Below are 26,180 nucleotides of genomic sequence, written 5' to 3' on the forward strand. Positions count from 1 at the left end.
AAAAATAAATACACGTATTTTGAAGTCCATTTAGAGTTGTAGGCTTGTTTATATTTAGAAATGAAAAATGTCGGCCTCTAATTGTTCTTCTGTATCTGCTGTTGTGTATGCTAGGAAAATGAATATATGGCAGATTTTAACTATGTACTGAGATGGATGAATACTTAGATTTTCTTTTGAAGTGTGGTTTATTTGAAAAATTCAATACCCTTAATGTGTAACTGTCTTTAAAGTCTGTTTCCTTTAGAAGTGAAGATTAAATATTTTCTACATTTTCTACAACAGGAGGATATATCTGTCTGGCTAACACCAGGAGAAGGATATACACCTGAACCGATGGAATTTCATCGCCTAAGTGAGATAGACATTAAGCTTCAAGTTCTGCTATCAGATGGGAGTTTTTCTGCCATTTCTAGCTCTTGCTCAAAATCTCCAAGCCAGATTTATCAGGTATATTACATAACAAAGATTATGTTGCTGATTTTGTGTTTGTAGTGTTTGTTGAGATGTGATGTGATAGAAATGAAAATACACTTTGTGTCTGTATTTGTATTTTTTTGCATTTCTTTTAGTATCTTGTATTTGTTCTCAAAGTGTATATATGTTAAAGAGTAAAATGAAATCCTTGGCTACAGAAATATGGAAGAATAGTATGTCGCTATCTGGTCTATAATTCAAGGACTCTTGTTTTTAACATTTGTTAATTCTACACTTTCACCATTAATTTCATACGCAGGAATTGATAACTCAGACATTTTTATCTGCATGAGGGCCTCAGTGGTTTTGTCAGCACAGTAAAACATTACCCTTGACAATTCATCTTTGGGAATTAGAATTAGATTTCCTCTTATCTCTTATTCCAAAAGTGCCTCTTTGTCTATGATCTGAAAGATAAACCAATTACCGATAAGCAAGGTTCAAGACTGGAAAATCAATTGAAATTGTACGTCTCTTGGTTTTAATGGCCATTGTCTTTTTCCTTTGCTGTCAATATTAAGAGCCTTTGGTTCTTAGCCTAGAGAAATGATTGTTTGAACTTTGTACATAGGAAACTAATTTATCCCATGTCCCAGTAATGTTGCTCCTGATATAATGGGGGAAATACAACATAAAATACAATAATTCCTATTTTGCACTAATTTGTACAAAGCTTATTTACTTCTGTAAACTTTACAGTTTATAGCCAGAACAGGTATAACAGAAGGCAAAACTATGTTTTCAGTTATCAATATATGAGAAACATCTCTTTGAATGGCTAAAATACCTGCGGGGTGGTTTTTGTTTTCTTTTTCTGAAAGCACTTTAATGCCATTTTTTGTACTGACTTATTTCTGAACTTCAGGTCTTATTTTGTCTACAGTACTTTTTTCTGTTGCCGTGGCCGTTGCAGAGAGGTGTCACGCTTTGCTGGGAATCAGTTTCCAACTGTAATGTGTGAAATGGCGACTCCATCTAGTGGGTGATCACTTAAAGGCAGTTCTTACCCCGTAACGTCAGTTTCTTGCCAAAGACTGCTGCATCGTGTGTTTGCTGTTACGATGCATCACTGCTTGTGATAATTAACGCTCTGTTTGGAAACGTTTATCCAAATGGTTGTTGTTGCTTGCTTTGCAGGTAAAAACTAGGCAGTATTTGCAAGGGAAACCTGCATTTATGTGTATGCTTATTGAAGAGAGATACATTTTCTTTTTGAATGCTATTAAACTTAACAACTGAAATCAGATAGTTAATTCCATTAATTACCCATCATTAGCAGTTGCCTTTCAACTTTGTTTTGCACTGTGTAAAAAAGGCTTTCAGGTATTGCAGTTGTGGGAAACACTTCTAGGATTACACTTGTCATTTTTTGTTTTGTTCAGATAAACTTAAAATGTGTGAATTATTTTTTTGAAAGCTACCAAAGAATAAGACTATTTAAAGGTGTGTTATAAATTTAGAGAAAGACTACACAGAATAATTTTAAGTTGAAGTGAGTAGGAGGCTTTAGTTATTTAAAACTGGATTTAGAAGGACACTAATTGTATAATTCCAAATTTAATTGAAAGAAACTCAACAAAACAAACAGCAAAAGCAAACCCTTCACTCTGCAGCTCTCTAATTCTAGAAGTGTTTTGATTTCCAAATGCCTGCTCTGTGTGTCCTGAGCTGCTTCTCTCATTAGAGGACAAGGTGTCTAGTAGCTGCTTTAGTTTCATTGTGGTCCAGTCCTTAGGCAAGTCAGTGTTACATTCTTCATGAAGCCTGATTTGATAGATGCAATCTGATTTTATTTGTCAGTGTGACATGACAGGCCTTGTTTATACTTACATAGAATTTCAATAGTTTTTTTTTAATTTTATGGTAGGTAGAGGAGAAAATAGTTGTCTCAAATTTAAGGAAGTTGACTGCTTACTGCAGAAGCTTTGTACCAGGGTTAGCCTGTAGTCTTATGTTCTTGGTTATAGTTACTTTTGTTTTAGTAGGTAAAAAAAGTACCTCTTCATACATACCAATAACAATAGGACAAGATCTGAGCTTGATAATGTGATTTCATTCTCAACAGCTTTTGTTTTGAAATTCCTCGAACGGTTGCGTTTTCAAGAAAACAAGAAATAATGTGCTGTGGTAGCCAAGAAATTGGTGACTATTTTGAATTTAGTGAGTTGAGATGCAGAGGGCTGACCACCCTGAGGGGGAGCCAAACCAGGGAGGATCCTCCTGCATCCGTCCAGGGAAACCTGTGTATTTGAGTAAGCCACTGTGTTGCCTCTACACCAATGCACACAGCCTGGGGAATAAGGAGGAGGAACTGGAGATGTGGGTGCAGCTGCGGGGCTACGACGTCATTGCAGTCACAGAGACGTGATGGGACAGCTGCCATGACTGGAGCACAGTCATGGAGGGCTGTATATTGTTCAGGAAAGACAGTCTAACAAAGTGAAAAGGTGGAGTTGCTCTTTATGTGAGTTAGCAATTAATGTGCATTGAGCTCTGTCTGGGTGGGGATGAGGGGCAGGTTGAGTGCTTATGGGTGAAAATCAAGGGGCAGGGTAAGATAGATGATGTTGTAGGAGTTTGCTACAGGCCACCTGATCGGGGGAGGAAGTGAATGAGGCCTTCTACGAATAATTGAGAGCTGCCTCACAGTCTCAGTCCCTGGTCCTCATGGGAGACTTCAATCTCACTGATATTTGCTGGCAAAGCCACTCAGCCAAGCACACACAGTCCAGGAGGTTCCTACAGATGGCTGACGACAACTTCCAGTAACAGGTGATTGATGAACCAACAAGGAGCAGTGTGCTGCTGGAACTGGTACTGACAAATAACGAAGGTCTGATTGGGGATGTGAAGGTTGGAGGCAACCTCGGCTGCAGTGACCATGAGATGGTAGAGTTCAAAATGCCATGTGGAAGAGGCAGAGCACAAAGCAGGAACGTGATCCTGGATTTCAGGCGAGCCGACCTGGATGAAGCTGCAACACAAAAAGTTCTATTTAAATATAAGAAAAAAATATTTTACTATGAGGGTGACAGAGCATTGGAACAGGCTGCCCAGAGGGGTTATGGAGTCTCCTTCCTTGGAGGATTTCAAGACCTGCCTGGACATGTTCCTGTGTGACCTGATCTAGGTTGACCTGCTTCTGCAGGGGGATTGGACTAGATGATCTCTAAAGGTCTCTTCTAACCCTACCATTGTATGATTATATAACTTTAGCCTCTTCAAAGACCTACTGGGAGGGATCTCATGGGATAAGATCCTAAAAGGTTGAAGTGCCCAAGAGAGCTTCGTCTAAGCCCAGGATCAGCGTGTCTCCACATTTAAGAAAGCAGGAAAAGGAGGCAGCAGGCCTCCATGAATGAGCAAGGATCTGCTGGGACAACTCAGGGTAAAAGCAGCCATCTATGAGAAGTGGAAACAGGGCCTGATTTCTTGGGAACAGTACAGGAACTTTGCCAGAGCATGCAGGGGTGCAACCAGGAAGTCTAAAGCCCTTATAGAGTTAAACCTAGCCAGGAAAGATAAGGAAAATAATAATGTGTTTTTCTGTTACATTGGCAGCAAAAGGAAGATTAGGGAATGTGGATGTGCTGCTGAACACAGAGAGTACCCTGGTGTCTGAGGATGCAGAGAAGGCTAAACTACTGAATGTCTTCTTTGCTTCAGTCTTTACAGCGAAGGCTGGCCCTCAGGAAGTCCAGTCCAGCAAGGATGGTAGGATGGTCTGGACAGCAGAGGACTTGCCCTGGGAGGAAGGGGAAGAGATTGAAAACTTGTTGGCCAAGCTTAACTCTCATAAATCAATGGATCCTGATGGGATGCATCCAAGAGTGCTGAGGGAACTGGGTGATATGATTGCTAAGCTGCTTTCCATCATTTTTTTAACAATCATGGAGGACAGGTGAGGTGCCTGAGGACTGGAGAAAGGCCAGTGTCACTCCAGTCTTCAAAAAGGGCAGGAAGGACGACCCAGGAAACTACAGGCCGGTCAGCCTCACCTCCATCCCTGGGAACATGATAGAACAGCTCATCCTGAATGTTGTCACTAGACACATGAAAGCAAAGATGGTTATCAGAGGGAGTCAACATGGACTCACCAAGGGGAAGTCCTGTTTGAACAATCTGATAGGCCTCTACGAGGGCATAACTGTCTGGCTAGATGAGGGGAGAGCAATGGATGTCATCTACCTTGACTTCAGCAAGGCTTTTAACACTGTCGCCCATAACATCCTCATCAGAAAGCTCAGACTTTGGGTTCTATGAGTGAACAGTAGGGTGGATTGAGAGCTGGCTGAATGACAGAGCCCAGAGGGTGGTGATCAACGGCACAGAATTGAGTTGGAGGCCTGTGGCCAGTGGAGTTCCACAGGGATCGATTCTGGGGCCAATCTTGTTCAACATCTTCATCAGCAACCTGGATGAAGAGTGTACTCTCAGTTCCTTGGTGACAAGGACAGTAAGAGTTTTGGTTGTCTACTTCCTGTTTAGTTTCATTTCAAGTGTCCAGTAACAAGATTGTCAATTGCTTCTTCATTTGACCACAGCAAGTAAATGAGGAAGTACAGCTACCCTCTGTAAAACTAGTTAAAAGTGGAACACACTAATAGAGTGAATTAAATATGCAGGAATTGCCCTATTTACTGACCCTGATGATTATTCTTTTAAACTTTATGAGAGGCAATACTTTTGTTGATGAAACTGTGGACCTGTAGTATTAAAAACTGATAGTGATAATATGGTATTGTTCAAGTCTCACATAAGTTTCTACTGACTTTTTTTCAGTTTCAGCTTAGATTGTATAACTACTTTTCCTATAACTGATGTACATTCTATAAACTTAAGTAGTAGATAAAGATGTTGGCACAGATTGTATGAAATGCGAATTTGAATGCACGGCAATACTTGTTTCTTAGGAGTTTGGTTGGTTTTTAAAAGGTTTTTGTTGTTGTTTTTTTAATTAAGGTGCCAAAAGAGAGCTAAAAAAATTTTGAACATACAGAATTTATTTTGAATGAATCTAGTTGTTACAAGACACATATCTTGATTTGGAACATGGATGTCCTTTTCTTTGACTGACTTCAATGACATTAATCTTACTTCTAAAAATAAGTGCTGAAATCCTTTCTGATTTCCATGAGATCTTATTTGTCTGTTATGGTTGAGTAGGGTATAATGCTTTAGTGGTGGGAACGTTGGGAAAAACTGTCAGTGTAAATCATCTGCTTGGAATTTCATTTAGAGTTTTAAGAGTAATTAAAACCAGCTTAGAATTTCTTATCATAAAGCTGCACATTCTTTTATTCCAAGAATTGCATTAGGTATAACTTTCAAAATGCAAACACTTAATCACCACTGGCTCAGTGGGAGAGCTTTCTTTCTGCCACTGGTAGATAGTTTGACAGGATATAGGACCTATGCTCTGACTCTGAAAACTTTAAACAACTGGCTTTAATTATTCTACAGTACCGTAACTGAGCTGTTATAGAGAAGCATACAGATTCATCTTTTTGTGCAGTGAGTCCAGCTGGATTCAGAATGCTTCTCCATTACTAATATTCTGTTTTACATGGAATTTTTTCTCATCTCATTGGAGTACTGTGTCAAGTTTTGGGCTTCCCAGCTCAAGAGGGACAAGGAACTTCTGGAGAGAGTCCAGCGTAGGGCCACCAAGATGATCAGGGGATTGAAGCGTCTTCCATATGAGGAAGGGCTGCAGGAACTGGGCTTTTTACTCTAGAGAAGAGGAGACTGAGGGGGGATCTCATTAATATTTACCAGGATATAAATGGTGGATGTGAGGAGGTTGGGGCATCCCTTTTTTCTGTTGTGTCTAGCAACAGGACAAGGGGTAATGGGATGAAGCTGGAACACAAAAAAATCGATTTAAACATAAGAAAAAACTATTTTACGGTGAGGATGAGGGAGCCCTGGCACAGGCTGCTCAGGGAGCGTGTGGAGTCTACTTCTCTGGAGGTCTTCAAAACCTGCCTGGATGCATTCCTGTGTGACCTGATCTAGGTGGACCTGCTTTGGCAAATGAGTTGAACTAGATGATCTCTAAAGATCCCTTCTAACCCCTACCATTCTGTGATTCTATGATTCTATGATCAGAACTGTATTTTTCTCTGAAATATTTCTTTGGTCTGGTGCCAACTTTTAAAAATATTTAAAAATGCTTCTGTCTTAATATTTTTGGGAAAGAACAAATTAAGTTGAATTTAATCCTGGAAGAGACAGGAAAATCATAGGATGAAGAATATGAAGTGTAAGACTGTGTGTGGTGAGGACAGTTTCCAGCTTGAAAAACTGGACAACTATCTGAAAATAAATGCAAATGAAGATGATATTTAAAGAAACAGTAATATCTTGCTTGTCTTACACAATATTATAATGTAATGAAGTAATTATATTACTCTGGTGAGTTCTGTCATACCTAATTGGAATTCTTTTATCAGAAAAAGATTCCATTTTTCAATAATAGCAGTAGATTATAGTTTACAGTTTAAATAAATACTCAAAATGATACAAAATTCTGAAAGTGCCCTACTGTTTCAATTAAGCAACTTTTTGATAGCCTATAGTTCACCAAGCCAGACAATTTTGACAGGTATCTCTTAGAAGCTGATGAGACAGTTTTGTGTCTCAAGAACATAATCTCTTTCATTAGGTGGATGTTTTTATTTATTTTGAAGAAAATTATAGAATCATAGAATGCTGAGGGTTGGAAGGGACCTTTAGAGATCATCTAGTCACAGCAGGTCCACCTAGATCAGGTCACATTGAGTGCCACAAATAATTTTAACCTTTTCAAATGCATAATTTTACATTATGACCATTACAACTTCGGCTATCTCTAAGTACTTATATCTTCCCGTGTATAACCTATCTGTTTTATTTTCTACCTAATCTTTAAGATTTTTAGTTCTTTATTAATCTCAAATAGACTTCCAGTACCTACATTTGCTGTGTAATTGAAGCATAAAATATTTTGAAACATTTGAAACATGGACAATAAAATGTTTACTGTGCTATAAAACTTCCTACATTTATTTCATGGTACTTTGAGAAAAATATTTTAAAAAAATAGTGAGGAAAAGTCTTCATTTGCTCATGTGATGCGAGTTCTGATCAGTTACTATTCAGGGATAACAGAAATGAAACTGTAAGAACTGCTTCTGTGAAAGCAGCAGCTTAATACTTCATAGTGGTCAAATATCAAGTAGATTATTGGGAACAGTTATGGAAGGAAAACAGAACAGAGCAGGTGATTGAAGTATGTACAATTATACTGATAGAGAGTAAAAGTAACAATTTTTTTTACCATCTCTTCTAAATAGAATTATATCAGTAGTTGATGCTGATGTTGGAGAAATATTGAAAAAAGTACTTTTTACTTCTGTTTTCTGGTAAATGTTCATAGTTCAAGTTTTATCTAGCAGTCAGATAAGAACTGGTTAGGTATCATGGCAGATATAATATTCTAGAAAAGTTTACAGAGAGTAATCATCATGTTTATCTCAATTAAGTATTTATTTTGATAGAACAAGATTGCCTTGTTAGAGAAGCAACCATGATTAAAATCATACTGAGTGTAATAAAAGGAAAAATAACTTACGATACATCGTTTTTGTAAAGTTTGAAGAGATGCTTCTAAGTGCTTTCCGCACCTGATCTGTCTGTAAAATGAAACATGTATGCCTGAAACTATTTGAAATACTTAAGACAGAGATCTACATAAAGCTTTACTCAGAAATGTGCATGGAAAAGAAAGCAAGAAATTTGAAGATAGTAACTTTTTTTATTGTATGGCTCATCTCACTATTACCTTTAATATCTAACTAGTATTGTGGTGATAATATTTTCAGAGATGCTGTTTGCAATTTGAGCTCTCTTCTTCACTGACGACTGAGTTCATGTAAAAATATCAATCAGTTATCAACTAGTAATCTGTGCATACAACCCCAAAATAATATATTGGGATGTACAATGTAGTATTTGGAGCATATTCTTATAGGTGTATGCATAACATTTCTTTTTAACACAAATCATAGTCACAGCTCTGATCAATACAGAGCACTAACTGCTCGCACATCAATGTCTCTATGTATGCACAGACCAAAAGTCTTGATTTGCGAATGTAATTCCAAAAATATCTATAACTTTTTTTAAAAAGGAAAAGATCTGCAATGCCATCATCTTCCTCCCTGCCCTTCCGTGAACAATTTCACTTGTATTAAAATTATTGGAAGAACAGAGCCATATAAAAGCAACGCCTCTTCTTAGAGGGAGCTTTAATTGTTACACATTGAGCTCCTTTGCCAACTCTATATGTTTCAGATATAAAGGTCATGTCCTTGTTTCATGTATTAATAAGGACAAGTTTAAATAAGTCCTTTGTTTTCTTTTAGTTTTCAATTTTTATCAGTCCTGGTGGTTTCCTGCCATTGAGTATTATATTTAATTAAAAGACCTTTCTCTGTATTTAGAAGCCTAACTTTAAAACTCTCAATATTAAAAGTTTGTCTTTAAGGGGCCCACATTAAACTTCAGTCCAGTTTGGAGAAATTCTAGTCATTCTGGTCACTAAACATGTTTGTGTTTACATGTGTTATAGAAAAATTTGCTAGCATTATGATACTGCCAGCTATCATTGATTGTAAGTATTTAAAGATTTGTACTATGTTAAAATATGTCTATTTTCAGGCAACTAATAGTTTGGTTTAAGTGTCAGAACTCAGAATTATTGGATGTTTAGAAAAAGTTGTTTACAGATGCTGTCAATTTTTGCTATATTGTAGTTGTGGAATTTTCTGTTGAACGTTAAATTGCAAAGGTTTTTCCTTCCAACTAGATGTGCTACTTGAAATTATTTTCCTTGTGTGTGTTTTTTAAAATTGCTTGAGCTGCTTCTGGAAATGAGAATGGAGTTTGTTCTTATTAAATGGTTGCTCATGTTCCTTTGGATTGAATTGACTAATGGGGGGGTGGGATGATGAGTTGATTGGTTAGTTTCCCTCTACCATTATTTGAATTTTACCTTCTACAGAATCTTTGATTTGCAAGAGAAAGCACAATTTTTTCAATTACAACATAACATTGTTGTTTTGCTAATACTTGTTCTTTTTGATGATCTAAAGTACATGTAATATTGAACCTTGAATGTATTCAGGACTGATAGAAAATTGAAAATCTGATCCAAATTTACTGAAGCACATGAGAATGTGTAGCCCAAATGGTTAATAATGATTGTAAGTCTAATTCTAACTTACAGAGAGAGGGGTTACTTCTCATTTACCGTGTTATCTTGTAAACAAAACCTACAGTCATTTCAGTTCAGTTCTTCCTTTCCTTTCTATCATAGTTCTGATCCTGATATTGTTAATAGGAGCATGCTTTAAACCCCTCATTCAATCTCCTTGATTCTCAGTGCATTATTATTGTTGTAGTAGACTTTAAGCATCAAAGTGTTAGCTCTGGTGACTAAGAAATTCCGTTTAAAATGTGAAGGGGAAGAATTATTTTATTGAAATAAATCCAGCTGATGTTTAGCTATTGTATTTGAAAATGCGCATAATGAAATTCATACATTTGACAAATTTGAAATGATCATATTATTCTAAACACTTGAGTGGTTTCCTGAGAGAAATAAAAAGAACACTCATTTGGCTTTGAAGCAATATAAAGTCATATGTTTAATTTCTGCCCATTCTTACTTTTGTCAGGAGTCTCTAGTTTATGCAAACAGAAGCATGGAAGCAGTTCCAGGTGAAAAGGTTCTGCGAGACAATAAGGAACAACGTGATCAACAGAATCGTCTGAAAGAAATAGATCATCAGCTGAAATCCCTGGGGAGAAATCTTGTAAGTCTCCTATTTTTGTCCCATTTCTTTTTCTCTCAGTTTGAAAACTTTGGAGTTTATCATACCATGTATCTTAAATCAAATTCTCAACCTTGTGTGATTTCCCAAAGGAATCTGCAAAGAAACATACATTACTGCAAATAAATATTATATCACTGCATTACTGAGTTGGCAATAGTGGTACAAATACTGGAGAGATATATATATATATATGCATATTCTAAAGATTTTAACATCTGTGTTATTTTTTTTGCTTTGAGATGAGAAAGCTTTTGTTTCCCCATAGAATGTACTATGTGGACAAGACAAACTAGTGCAGTAGTGTACAAGAGACTGAGGTGAGATGACAGCTGGCATAGGTAACCTGATGAAGTTGAATTTTAACTAGGAAACCACAAGTATTTGTATGCATTAGCAAGAGGCATCAGTATAGTTAATTGACATAAGAGTTATGCAAATGAAAAATGTGGTGATTTGGAATAGTGAGCATGATTGAAGCCTTTGAAGAAATGACTAGTTCTCTCTGTAAGCTGGCAGGCAGGACCACTAAGCAATGGGATGTAATATCACTACAGTGAAGGAAAAATAATAATTCTTCATGGCTGTACATTGTACAAATTTGTTTCTTGTATGTAGCTGATTTATTGGGTTTTTTTCATGTATTTATGTCCTGGTTTTGGTGAGGACAGAGTTAATTTTCCCCCTTAAAAAAACTCCTGAAATTTTTAATAAAACATTAATAGATGAGTTTGTTGTGTCAGACCAAAAATCCATTTAGTCTACCTTTGGTGTGTGGATGTCTTTGTTCAGCGTTAGGCTTGCCTTAGGCAGTAATGAGGACAAATACTGTTCCAGTTACCTTTTATCACCCTCAAAAAGGGATCTCCAGTGTGGATAAAAACTGTTGTGATTCAGATAACGTAATTTCAGTTAAGGATAGCACTGTTGCTACAGTTGCAAAAATTTCAGCCACTGTCTGCATATGCAGAGTTTATGCTGGCAGTGCTGGAACTGCACAGCCAGTATGGTTAGTCCTTTAGCAGGTTTAAGGTTAATTTGGATACAATTATGCAATCTGATCTTTGGTTTGGGAAAAAAGGGTAGCTGACAAATCCTTCCTTGATGTTAGTTAATTTTAAATGCTCACAGAGTATGGGAACAGAGACTTCAGACAAGAAGAGAGTGATTGCTTTTGAGACTGTTCTTGTATGTATGTGTGAGTACAGTAAGGCAGCATATTTGGCTTTTGTCTGTTCACAGTACTAAAACGATAGACCTTCATTTTAATATATTGCTCTATTATATTAGTCAGTTAAAAGGTGGAAGGCAAGTAACTGGAGGAATTCTGTAGAACTTTAGCATATTGACTAGGTTAATAGGTAAACAGATAAACAAACAGATAAAGTCTATGAATTGCCATCTTTTCCTAGTCATTGACCTTTGTATCACTTCTTGACGCTACTGACCTTGTTCATGAGGCAAACACAATTTGAGGAAGTGTGTCTGGGAACTGGGTGATAGTCTACAGCAGGCCTGGGAAATACAGTGGGGTGCTGACTCATTCAAATGTTTTGTATATAAATGGGTCAGTTCCAAGTCTTGGTTGTGTTATAGCAGTATTGTTTGGTATCATATTACACACAGACTCTTGCAACATACCACATATTTTTCCTTGGCCAGATTGTGTGTATTTAGAACTCTAAATCAATAGAGTGTAATGATGTAACAGGACATACTGTACTGTCTTTTCAGTTGTTGCTCTGTGGCATGACTCTGAGATAACAGATTCATATGGATATAAAATATTTGTGTATTAGGTCCTCTGTGAGATACTTTGGTTGCTAGTGTAAATAAAGTATCCAACTCTGCATGAAAATAAGTTTTTCCTTCTAACAGTAAAATATGTAGAAAACATGGTCAAAGAACAGCCCTCTTTACTTTTTAGTTTCATGTCCTTGATACCTTCTAATCCTATTTATGAAAAATACAGTTATTACTAGAGAAGATGGGACAAACCAGTGTGATATCACCTTCTGATACAGCATGCATAATTGAATAAAATTTTTCTTACTTGATGTAGGAGTGTCTAAAAATTAAACACCTATGCAGTGTGGATTTGGTGCCTTGTTTCTATACCAAAGTAGCATTTTGGTCATCAGTTCTTTAACATTAGCAGCAAAACTGATCTCTGACAGGGAAATGCACAATGAAAAGCTAAGCTGAAGGCTTGGGTTGAGGAGAGTATATACATGACAGTTTTCCAGAATAATTTAATTATTTCTAGACATACTGTTTGTTATTCAATAGGTGGCACTCTTCACTGTGTGTCAGAGGGAGACTGCCTAGACATGGTTCACCAGGATGTTATTACTGGTGAAAATGTCACTTCTGTGGTATAAGATACAGGCTGTCAGAGACTGCCTCTCCCTTTTGGCAAAATTTCAGGTCTTCAGCTTTAACATTCAGTTTTTTATTTAGTTCAACTAATTAAATTATCAATCTAAAATTGACATTGCATTTAAATTTATCCTTTACTCTGCACTAAACCACTGTAATTCCCTGTGTAAAACTGGAAATAAATTCTCTACTCTGAGCAGAGGAGGTGATTTATCAGCAGGTAGGAATGTTATTTCTGCATGCATGGATACACTGGTTTTTATAGTTTTAAAATGTTGTACAAATTTCATGCCTGACAGATTACTTTAAAAATGTGTTTTATTACATGACTATTCAGATGTATTTTAGACGGTATTTTAAAAAATCTCTCAGAAAATATTTTCTTCTTCTTGTGAAAAAAATGTCACCAGTGAATTAATATACCAAAGAATGCATTGTGTGCATTGTTGAAATGCATTGTGAAATTTCAATCTAACTGAAATGTATTTGACCATGGTTTCTGGGCCCTTGCTGAATTTCTTTTAGGTTTTAGTTTGACCTTAGTTCACTTGTTCTTCATTTGAAACCATGGCTGACTCTCTCCACATTCTTTCATCTTTCAGTTTCCTGGAAACCATTGAGCTTATCTTTGTTTTGTGAATTGCATTGTTAACCACTGCTTAAAAAAAACATTCAGCTGCCAAATGCGTGTTGCTCAGCATTAATGAAAAGAATTTTATATAGAAAGGATAATAAATGTAGATATTTTTTTCAATTATGGCTTCTACTAGTTGGCTATTTGCAATACTCAACTAGCATGTTTGATAATGTGTTGAATTACTTCATGGCAGTAGCTATAAATGCACATACAAACAAGCTTTAACTAAAATAGTTTCACCTTTGCTGGCTATATATGTGTTTATTTCAAATATCTTACACTGGAAGCTGATTCTTCCCTGCCACAGTCCAGCCACAAGTGCCTGTTTCAGGGGTTTGGTTAAACGAATTAATTTAGAAAGATTTCAAATGCATATTGGATATATAGTCATATAATTGTATGTATGCATACATATATGTATAAATAGTGTTACCCCTTAGAATGATTGAGATACTGATACCCAATTTCTAAAACAAGTCTGCTAAGTACTTATAAGACACAGGCTAAGTCTAGTTTACATAGTCTTAAATTGAAATTTATCGTCATGTGTCTGTGCATCTCTGCAAATTAGATTTTTCACAAGTATCCGAAATTTGGTGTCCAAACACAGTATGTGATTGTTAATTATTGAGGTCTTTTTTAGTATCAAATAGTATGAATGTATGTATTATCTGAGTAGATGAACTTTGCAAGAAGGTGAGTAATTGGTGTGGATGGTGAAGAACCAAAATTGAAAAGTAGTGAATATATAAACAGTCTAGATCGCTGATTTACCTGCAGGAGCTTAATCTGAAAGGCATTCTTATGGTGTTGGGGCAGAATAATGTATATCTGTGGGGAAGGAAACCTCAGGGTAAAATTAATTACTGATAGTGCTGGAAAGAGTCTCGCACACCATTTTGTGGTTTACCCTGCATCAAGATGATGAGAGGGTTTGTTATATTTATTTCCGCTTTTCCACTGAAACTAATTAAATTCAATGCACCTAATCCTGAGCTTTTATTAGGCACTTTACAGAAAATGAGAATAATTTGTTCCTGACTTATACCATAATTCTTTTCTTCCCATTTACAGGGAAGAAGAGGGCAAAATAAAGTCCTATCATATATTTAGAGAGTAATTTGCCAACTAGACAATCCCAAAATATGGTTTTCAATCCAATCACAATGTCTGCAGAAATTAATTGTTAATAGCTTTGACCACAGGAGCATATTTTTTTGGTACTTTACATTGTGCATCAGTAGTCCTTCTAAGTTCTTCTGATATCTGTGTAGTAACATATAAATACCAAATGTCTTTATTTCGCTTCCATAATAATATGTAGTGTCTGGTTTCTGAACAGTAATATATACCACTTTCTGCATCATTCCTTCAGAAAATATCTGACAGTTCCTAAGGTTGATTTCCAAGTTGTTGCCAAGCTTCAAACAGATCTTGTTTATTCAAGTTTTAATGGAATTCATTTTTGTTATGTGATTCTACAAAATTGTTTCAGAATGAAATATAGTAATGTTTCCACCTGAAAGAAAATATTAATATGAAAACCTTGTTCTCTTCAGTTAACAGCTACTATACCCATGCAGAGAGCAATAATATTAATAGCAGATTGATAACTTTTAAATATTTCACTCATACGATTAAAATAAATTTCTTATTTGTTGACTTTTTCACAATACTGTGGGCAAGAATGAAGCAGCTGCCAAAAAGCATAAATGTAAATTTAACATGTAAAATTGTAACTAGTTTATATGGAAAAATATTTAAGTATTATTTTTATAGATTCTAGAGACAGTGAAATTGAATGACATCCATATGATGGTAAATGACATTGTCAACGTGTATCATAATGTTAGTTATGCATTGATAATGTATATCAATGGAGACTGGAGCATCTTTCTTACAAGGAAAGACCGTGGGACCTGAGACTGTTCAGCCTAGAGAAGACTGAGGAGGTATCTCATTACCACTTACAATTATTTAAAAAGTGTATATCAAGAGGATGGGGTGGCATGTTTTTCTGTTGTCTCAAGTAGCAGGACAAGGGGTAATGGACAAAAGTTAAGTTCCACTTAAACCTAAGGAAAAACTACTCAACTGTAAGGGTGACGGAGCCCTGGTGCAGGCTGCCCAGGGAGGGTGGGGAGTCTCCTTCTCTGGAGGCTTTCAAAACCTTCCTGGACACGTTCCTGTGTGACCTGATCTAGTTGGACCTGCTTCAGAGGGGGATTGGACTAGGTGATCTCTAGAGGTCCCTTACAATCCCTACCATTCTATAATTCTGTGATATTTCATTGCTGGAATGTAATATCTGCAATAAGATCAGGTTTAAATGTAATAGGTTTCTAGACAACAATGGTCATATTCTCTGTCATTCGGTTTACTGATCCTCCTGCGACAAAACATAGAGAGTTTCCAGATGAGACAATGACTCTGTTAATCATTTGCCTCAAATTGTGTAGAAGACTGAGAAGCATCTCCTTTCTTGTACTTCTCTCAGCTGATATTGAACAAAGAAAACTCTTGGTCTTGTCTTTTTTTTCCCTCCAACTACTATATTACCATTATCTTTCCCAATGTCTTGTGTATGGTCTCATTTTCTTCAGTAGAATTGAGCTTTCTCATCCTTTTTTTTCTCCTGAGTATAATGATGTTTGACATCTTAAAACAAGAAACAAACCATAGCCACTCATCTCTAAATTAATGTAGTGCTATTTGCAGTCTGTTCAATCTCCTTCAGTTTTGCGTCTCTAACAGGATTTAACTGTAACTGCACTACTTAGTTTGTCTTTATAGGTGGCATTCAACACCATCAAACAGATTCTTATTGAAAATATATAGTCTTACATGATGACAGAATATATGAAAAATGATTTGCTTCTATGTTCTTATGTTATTCTTTCAGTATATCCTTTGCTACACTTTCTATCCTCTCCAGCCTCAACAAATAATGATGTAACAGTGTTCCCATATTTGCTATTACTTTTTTTACTATGCCATTTATTTTTCTGCGCCTTGACTTCTCCTACCATCAGGTCTAAACTAGGTTACATATATACACTTGCAAGGCTCTTTTTCATTACTTCTTAATTCCCTTTCTCTCAACATGTCATCTTTAGTTGAGAATATCATCTAATGCTTGAGATAATATGAGGCTTTGAAGCAGGAGAGTGCCCTTCAACACACAATTGTTTTGTTTTCAAACAATTGCATATTTCTCTGCTTCCCTTGTGCCTAAAGTCTTTCCAGAACACTTTTCTGGTTTAAAACAGTCAAGCATATTGATGAGTGGAGTTTCAGTGTTCTCCTAGTACTTGACTACTTGTGTATATGTAGCTTTTGTATGGATATACATAAAGATTTGGGATTTTCTTTTCTCCTTTCCCTTTAGGTATTCATACAACATTTAGCATCACATTCAATGCAATGACTGTAGTTTCTGGAGTTGGTTAGAGAAAAGCTTTCAATGTTTTGTCTTGATCTAAATTGTCTAATTACACAGAATATTTTTTTAGCTATGCTGCACAGTACAGGCTAGCATAAAAAATATTTAGGAAGCTATGATGTCCCTTTTTCATGGAATCTTAGCTTAAAATGTTCCCTATTGTTAGAATCTGATGAGCTGGGGGCATATAAACTTTTGATGGAAAAATTATGTAGATACCTAACATTCTGCTACTGAGTATTCATGCTGGTTGCCATTTTGGCAGAGTTGGGTATCTCATGGCCTATTTCATGCGTAAGTCTGTTTTTTAATTTCCAGACTGAGCATTCTTTTGTCTATGGGCTGCTTGCTAGATGTGCTGAGAGCATGCCAATATACCCAAGCAGCCATGAGTGCAAAGCATGTTACCAGTCATGATCAAGATTTTCTTTCACAAACACAACCTAGGAAGTTAGCATCTGTCTTGGAGTGCTTCTCCACTTTTTTCACTCTCAACAATGTAATCTAAGTAACCTTGTGTCATTTTTATTTTTTTTTTAACACGAGTGAAAATCCCTACATAGTTTTTTGAGAAGTTTGAAAGAAGGAAAGACATAATTTCTCCCATGGTGAGATGAAGACACTAATCTGGAAACACAATTTCTGGGCCAAACCAGCATAAATTAGAAAGACAATATTTGTTGAGCGCAGTGGTGGGCAGAATGTGCCTCTGGAAGAAAGGAAGATAACATTCTGAGCATTGCTTGTACAAACTTTGATTCTCTCATGCAAAAAGCATAATCAGATTATTGTGTGGGGACTAGGCACTTGATTTTTGCAGGTGGTAATCTCACTGTTGATGTAGGTTAGTGGTTTGTAACACTATAAATTTTGGTTTATCTGATGCCTTGTTTCAGGGTTGTGGTGAAGAGAGTTTTTCTTCAGACTTGCCTGTATCTTTGTTGTCGAGGTCTTATCTCATAAAAAGGGGAATTAGGTTGAGACTTAGAAATTACCCTTGGAGCATGTACTTTTGTAACTATGACATGCAAGTGTAATTGTTGTAACACAAATCGATTGTGTGTACCTAAAAGGCATGGCCACATTGTAATAAATCGTAATCTTTAGCACAGTCATCTGATTCTGAAAGAAGGAGGGTTATAGGCTCTTCTCTTTGGCTCTTTTTTCTGTTGTCTGATTTAGTTTTTGATTTGATTTCCCTTTATCTCTTCTTTTTGGTACTTGTCTGCTTACAAGTACTGAGAAATATATGTTGGTACATAATGCTACATGATAGTGAATATCTTTACAAATTTTTGCTTTTGGAGGACTTATTTATGGAGATATGCTTATTAAGTTGCTTAGAAGAAACCTTTAGTTTCTTCTCTTCAGATAGTACCTAAAAAAGAAGTCCGTTATATTAAATTGGTATTGGAATACTGAAGATACTCACTGGACTTTGTAAGACAGGTTTTATTCTGCTACTTAATAAGACCTGTTTTTATTTTCCTACTCTGCCAATTATATTTAAGAGTCCCACAGTTTTAAATTACTCCTTCAAGAGTACTTGCACTGTGTCTTCACAGGGCCTTTTTTTTACTTCTTTGTAATTTAAAGACTAAACCAAATCACATAGTCAGTTCTTTTTCCCAAAAAAGAACTGCAAAAAGCAGTCAAAGTTAGACACACCTCCATACTAAAAGTCTCCCATTGTATACCCTGTGTGACTGTCCTTTTTTTAGGCCACCTTCACATTCTTCATGTGGTAGTCTAAATTTTCTGATGTGCAGGGGGCTCCCCATCCCTTTCTGGTGGGATCTGTTAGGTGTTCATTATTTAGTCTTTTCTGCCTAAACTATTTTTTGTTAGAGGGTATATATTTTTCTTCTGAGTGAATTAATTTTCTGTAATGCCTAGTTGCAAAGTAGTGTAATCATAACTGCTTACCCAAACATGAACATGTGGTTGTAGCAGAACTTTTATTCTTACTACAAATTTTCTTTCTGCAAATCAAAGGTTTCTGTCAAATAAATCTCAAGGAAAAGTGATGTTTCTCAGTAGAGAGTCTTCATTCTACAGGAAACATACATTTTATGCCTATCCTCTGCTACTGGCTTAAGTGTAATAGAAGTAGATGTGGGAAGCTCCAGGTTTGTGAGGAGCAGTCTACAGGACTTTACCTTTTTTGTTGAAGCCATGTGTGTTACTTTCTCAATTTCACAGAACCTTCTTATGGAGAAGCTTTTGCTAATGCAGGCTTTTGCAGTTAATGTTCTTTCTCATTAAGAAAAATCCAAATATTCTTATATTAGGTTAAAAAGGTTTGCATGTAAATATAGCACATTTAAAAAGTTTTTGGATTTATCATGTATTTAACAGGTGTACAGATGTAATTGGGAAAGTACAGTTGTTTGTTGCTAGAATTGTTGCTTATGTTCAGTATCTTCTACCTATTTTTCATTTAAGATAATTGAAAATTTGGTGTTTTAAAACCTTTATAATAGAATGTTTCTAGTTTGTTTTTGAAGCTTTGGTACTGACTAGGAGATTCAGGTGCAAAAATATTAAAGCTAAAATATTAAAGCACAATATTATAAACTGATTTGACAATATCAGCAGGAAAAATCAGGTGCAAGTGTTGCTTAATAAGAGGATAATTTTAGATTAGTAGGAAAAGTAATATCTGTATCTTGCATGTTTTAATACCAGGAGTTCACAAGTGCATTTAGCTACAGAGAAAAGTGAGTGAGCAAATCTTTTAATTAACCTCCATGTTTATGTATCATGCCTTCTTCATTAAATAGATCTAACAGTGAGAAAAGCCACTTTTGTTGTTTGTACACTTCAGTGTTCTGAGGGTCAGATAGAACTACCAGACCATAAAATCCAGCCAGCGAGAGATCTGGAGCTAAGAGAGCTCAAGGATTTATTAAGTGATGTGAAACTCTATTGTTTTGTGCATGTGTTACATAATTGCTGTCAATGCAAGGCTGTTAAAATTCCCTGCTAGTAATAACACGAATACCATTTTATAGCTTCAAGAGGAGATAAAAGAAGTTTCTTAGTCAGCACTTCAACAATATCACAGCATATGTCAGTTTTATTATTCTGGGGCCTTCAGTTTTGGCAGATGCTCTCCATTCTGGCTGTGGTGTGGTAATTACCATATAAATTAAGCAGTGAAGTAAGCTGAGTGCAGCCTTATCCCTGCTGCCTGTAACCAGGTTGCAAGTATCACAGTGTGAAACAGGCATAATTCAGGCTGATTATATTTAGAAGGCCACATTTTGAAATGCTCGGCCTTTATCTCTATTCAAGTCAATTTTAAAAGTAAATTGAAGCTGTTTAGTTGCTGTTCAAACAGAAGGATCATTCTTTCTCCACAAGGTACTCTCCATAATAGCATTCCAGGAATTAGTTTAATCCATCCAGGTTTAATGCATAGCCACTGATTATATTTTAGCAAACATTCTGATGCTTCAAATTATATGTGTACTTACTTTAATGAGTTGTAACTAGTCCTTAAATTGGGAGCTTGCACTTTTCTTTAGTACCTAACAGGCTTTACTTTGGATTTTATGCGATTAAACTACTATAGAAAGTCTAGGAAAGTGAGCTGAAATGAGTAGACTTGTTTTCTTTTACTGTGTGGGTTTTTTCCTAATTCAGTTAATTATGCTCATTGGAGAAGCCTTGGAAATTTTAAAATGAAGAGTCCAAATGCAAATTCCTCAAATGATAGTGATAAACCAGACATTTTCCTTCATGTGAACACTATGTGTCAAGAGTGGGCAAAAAAAATGAAAATGATGTGAGCGACTAATGCTTTGTAAAATCAGAAAAATTATGTTGGAAAATAAAAGCCTCAAAAGAACAATAGTGTATTACATAATTATTTTGTTCTGGTATTGTGTTAGAGAAGTCAAAGCATTTTAGGAAGCTGAATACGTTATGAATGCTATAGTGGACACAAAGAAGTGTGGCCAGAGTCTTGGTGAGCTGGTGACAAAGTTGATGATGCAACTATACCTTTCAAATTTGGTGTAATGGAAAGAACTAGAGTAGAAACTAATGTCATCAGCATTAGGCTACAATTAACTAACTTTTTCTTTACTAGATGATTTTCTTTATTACTAGACTGAAAACTATTCACTGCTTCAGACATAACTTCTTTTAATAAGATGGAAAAAAATAGTGATTTTGATTCTGTGCTTACTTTTCAGCTCTTGAGGGAAAAAAGTTGCAAGATATTTTTAAAATTTATTATGTTTATTAGAAGAAAAAAAACAGAATAAAAATAGAGTTCCTATCTTCTCAACTTTCAATATTCTTTTGGACTAGAACCTGTTTTCATTGTTTTGGTGATTTTCTTAAACTGGAGCACTCGGATTTCCTTCAACGTTCTTGACATGGAAGTAACAATGTAAACAGCGAAACAGAACTGAAATAATAGGATTTTTAATATTTAAGTGGCAGCATTATATTTAGCTATGGTAGAAATAAACAAACATCAATGCCAGAGCCAATTCTAGCTCAGATAACTTTAGTATTCCTACTTAAACTACTCTCTCATGTCAGATGTTTCTTTTTCTGTCAGTTGTATGTTAGTTGGTTGGGTTTCTTTTTATTTTCTTTCTAATCATATGCACTGCTCAAGAGTTGACATATTTTTATAACTGACAATTTAAATAGTTTGATGCAATAGTCTCTAGAAACAAATATGCTAAAATCATTTGTTAAGTAAAAGTTATTTGAGTAGCTTATTTTGAGTTGTTAAATATTTGAATTGTTAAATATAAGAGTAATCTTTATGTATTGAATGCATTTTGATACAGTTAAAGAAGAGGTACCTCTAATCTACCAGACAGATGGTACATGACATTCAATGACTCTTTTTGGTTTTGAGAATCTTTTTCTCATTTTTCTAAGTCATTTCTGAGAAGAAGGGAAAATTAGATGAACTGTTTAAATAATTATTTTCTATATGTGTATCTGTGCTGTGCATTATTAATTATTACTACCTAATCACTTCATAATTAATACATATTGCTTCATAATTACTGTCATACTATTCTGTGTTTGCATTTTCTTAGACTTTAAATCAATTAAGACATGGTATAATCCCACAGAATGTGTAGAGAATTCCTGGAGGTGTATGAGTGGTCACAGAGATCTTCATGGGCAGAGTCTTTTTAAAATTTAAAGGTTTAAAACCTCTTGGTTTTGGTACTTGGGTCTTTCAGTAAATGCCTAGTTTAGCAGCCAGGCTTTGGTAGCCTGCCCTCTGGTTTGGTAAGACCTTCATGATAGTATTTTTGGTGCTTGACATAAATTATCTGAGAATTCAGCTAACAATGGATAAAATCAATTAATTCATGCTGAGACTATGGGAAGGGAAGACCTTGATCATTAGAGGTATCTTTCATTAAAATCTGAAACAGTTAAGCGTGCTTCACAGGCAAATACATGAAACAAAACAACTCCAAGCTACTAATTGTATTATGCTTCTTGACTTATTATCTGGAATTTTTCCAGGTAGAAAATGATTATATTAAGTCTTACTTGTACTTTCACAGTTGACCTATGTGTAATCCAATGAAGGGGAAAAAAACCTGCAATCCAACCAAACAAAAAACATAGGAAAGAATATTTTGTGGGGAAAAGTGTGTTTGAATATCTGCTAACAGTATTGTTTGTCTGAAAAATTGCATTCCACCTTCACTCTTAAATGTTCTTCATTCACAACTTGTTATTCCTTTACCAAAAATACTTTTAAATACAAGTAAATTATTTGTAACACCTGACATTGTGTCACAGACTATTTGATGCAGGTAGTGTAAACATTGGCAGAACCTATGACAGTAACTCCAGAGAGTGGATTATTTGGAAAGTACTCTTCACAGCTGTTGCCGTTGCTTTTCCTTCTCTATTGTCTCTCAGGCTTTCTGTCTTCTGTTTATTGTCATTTGTAGTGCTTCTCTTTGCATTTCAAAGTGTGTGACTAGATTAACAACACTGAGTGGGAGGGGGGCAATGGTAGATCTGAGCCCCACCTATGGTTCTGTGCTGTTCCTCTTATGTTTAGCATAAAAATAACTGAAAAAGTAAACTGTGAGGACAACGTATTTTAATGTGCAAATTTAATACTGATTTATAGGTTTCCCTAATTTTTTTTCTAGAACACAGCATGCAACAAACACTTTCTAATTCAATTGGCTCTTACTTGTCTCCATATTAAACCATTTCTGTAGTTTACCTAATAATAACTCTTGACCTATAAGCTGACAGGTGATGTGCAAATTTATATGTCAACTTTAAGGTTAGTTTAAATGAAATAGTGTCGATATACACTTTTGGTACAGAACATCAGAATCTCATGCAGAAATAAGTGAATTTATTTATGTTTTCATGAAAGCTAGAGGACAAGGGGTAATGGGTTGAAGCTGGAACACAAAAAGTTCCACTTAAACATAAGAAAGGACTATTTCACTATGAGAGTGATGGAGCAGTGGAACAGACTGCCCAGAGGGGTTGTGGAGTCTCCTTCCTTGGAAGTCTTCAAGACCTGCCTGGACATGTTCCTATGCGACCTGATCTACGTGAACCTGCTTCTGGAGGATGGTTGGACTAGATGATCTGTAAAGGTCCCTTCCAACCCCTACCATTCTATGATTCTATGAACAGTTAAGTGCCATGTGTTAATTTTTCTCCATGTCTTTAGGCATTACTAGGTCATTTTCACTAAAATAGAAAAAATATTGCCTTAAAAGAGCCTACTACTCTTCTAAACATAACCAAATGGGATGTAGACAAAAGAAAACAAACTATACAAAGTAAAGATGGGAATGACTTTGATCTCTTTAATACAATGAAACTACTAATGTAAAAGGTGGGTGTCAGGAAGATGGAGCGAAGCTCTTCTCAGTGATGTCCAATGACAGGACAAAGGGCAATGGGTACAAGCTGGAACAGATGATGTTCCAAAGAAATATAAGGAAGAATTTGTTCAGTGTGAGGGTGAGGGAGCACTGGAAGGGGCTGCCCAGAGGGGCTGTGGAGTCTCCTTCTCTGAGGACTTTCAAAACCCACCTGGATGAGTTCCTGTGTGACATACTCTAGGAGGTCCTGCTCTGGCATGGGGGATTCAGCTAGATGATCTTTCAAAGTCCCTTCCAACCCTTAAGATTCTGTGATACTAATGTTCTTAATAAAAGTTTTAGTTGAAGGTAAAAGCAAGTAAAACAATTCAGTATAAGAACAATATAATATGTAAGACTGAAAAATGCCTGTTCTTGTGGGTTTTATGGCATAGTGAGCTAAATTTTGAACACGGTAATTTTAACAATTGGTTTGACTGAACTAGCTAAACAATGTCTATAGGACAGCATTTCAAGTGCAGTCCAATTAATCATTAACACAGCTTTGTGAAATGAATGTCCCCTGCAATGAGTTTACTTTGGCCTTTTTTTTTTTCACAACAGCCTCTTGTCAGCCCAAGCTGAAAACTGTGGGTAGTTTCTGCTTTGAAGAAAAACATTCCATTCTTGGTTAGTTTTTATTGCAAGAAAAAAAGAGAAAAAACTTCTTAAAATCACACTTAAATATTAATTTGGACTGAAATTGCAGGAATGTTCTTTGAATCATTCTTGCATAGCTGTCTAGCATAATATGCTTTAAAGTAGTTAACATGCATATTTCAACTTGATGAACTAGTATTACACTGGCACAAAAAATGCAGTCTGCAAATAATTAAACAATAATTAAAACAAGAATAAACTAGATTTCTTTTAGTACTGAGATCACACTTTTGAAAGCTAGTGTTCTTTCAGGCTTTTGAATTTATTTTTGTCAAGAAAGGGGAAGTCTGACTAAAGTTCTCTGTACTGCCATATCCTTCACAGAATGCCTATGTGTGGAAAGCATAGTATGCATCTTGCTCTACTCTGAAGGTTCTAAGTGAAGTTGCACTGGGTTAGGCAGGTATCAGATAAGTTCAGAAAAGTAAAATTCCTTGCACATCATTTATAAGTCCATATATTCTTTTTTCCATGGGTAGTTAAGTTGTTTTTTTTTTTTTCCTGAATAATCTGGTAATTCATCTTCTATTAAAAACTGCATCTATTTCAAATAAGCTACACATAAGTGCTTAAATCGTTAAAAGAATGGTAACTATAGAAAACCTTGATGTTATATAAACAAGTGCATAATGTAAGAAAGTGGAATTAATTTAATTTCATACAGCTGTGGTCCTGCATGTGCATTCACGTGCTGTCTATGCATACTGTTTGTGCTTAGACATCGAGTTGCTTAAAAGGTATAAAAAAAAAATCTCTTGCAGTTCCATAGTTTGTGCTTGAAATGTTTAAGGGGCTTGTTAACAAGTCTAAGTCAGTTTAAGGTTCCAAGCTAAAGCTAGTCATAATCTGTGCTCGTGACTGCCATTAGTAACATTAAAATGTCTGTTAGACTGATTTTTACCAATTTACCTTCCAAAGAACTAGAATGTAGAGAGCTGTCCTTTCATTTGGAGTACAGGATGAGTATTATTACTTAGATAAAATAACTCTTTCATTTTCAGGCCCATGTAGTTTCAAGGAATGCCATTTATGTGGTAATTTCCTTCAGCATTTATTGCCTCTCTAAACTTTGAATGAATCAAGTGGAATATATTACCTGTGGCATAGATTTCTTTAATGTCTTTTGGCAGAGGGGGGTGGGGAGGGTAGCCTGATACTCTGCTGCTTCTTATGCTTTCTTAAAACTTTGTAAATTAGTCACTCAGAATTACTGCTTCTTTTTAAAGCTAACAATTTTATTTAGATACAAACATACATGAATAGTAATCTTTACAGGTAAAGTAGTTAATTGTTTAATGAACTGTAATCTTTGTGGGTTTGGAACAGAGTTTATCACAAATGTTCATGCTGGAGAATGAAGAGCCTTATTCTTTGTTATATTTTTCTTATTGTGACAGAGAAAGAGCAGAATATATATTTGAGAAAAGAAAATTCCAAACCAAATTAATTTTCTTGAAAAAATTTATCTTCTTCCTCTTTGTAGATATTTTTTGTTTGAACACAGAAGTCATCACAATGAGTTCTGGAATAGAAAACTAGAGATAATAGAAATAGTGGACTTAGTGAGCTGGTAATGTACAAGTTTTTCAAAATGTTTATCTAAGTATCACAAATATTTGTATCGCATATGTTGTGGTTTTGCCCAGCCAGCAATGAAGCACCACAACAGTCTCTTGCTTGGTGCCCCCCATTCAACCCCACCCTCGTTAGGATGTTGCAGGCTCCAACAAAATGGGAGGAAAAAAGATAACCAAGGATGTTGTGGATTGAGACGAGGACAGGGAGGGCTCACTGGCAATTACAGTTCCAGG

General features: G+C 35.7%; 1 protein-coding gene across 6 annotated transcripts in view; it reads left to right on the forward strand.

Moving 5' to 3' along the window:
* The window catches only part of FSIP1 (fibrous sheath interacting protein 1), a 77,641-nt gene that overhangs the window by 22,531 nt on the left and 28,930 nt on the right, over nt 1-26,180 (forward strand). For 5 of the 6 annotated variants that reach the window (XM_061998572.1, XM_061998577.1, XM_061998573.1 and 2 more), the window contains 2 exons: nt 286-450; nt 10,200-10,337. In XM_061998572.1, the coding sequence (XP_061854556.1) occupies nt 286-450; nt 10,200-10,337 (303 nt within the window). The remainder of the gene's footprint in view (nt 1-285; nt 451-10,199; nt 10,338-26,180) is intronic. The other variant, XM_061998574.1, reaches the window with a different exon arrangement.

Source organism: Colius striatus, chromosome 6 (genome assembly GCF_028858725.1).
Source record: "Colius striatus isolate bColStr4 chromosome 6, bColStr4.1.hap1, whole genome shotgun sequence".
Classification (NCBI taxonomy): domain Eukaryota; kingdom Metazoa; phylum Chordata; class Aves; order Coliiformes; family Coliidae; genus Colius; species Colius striatus.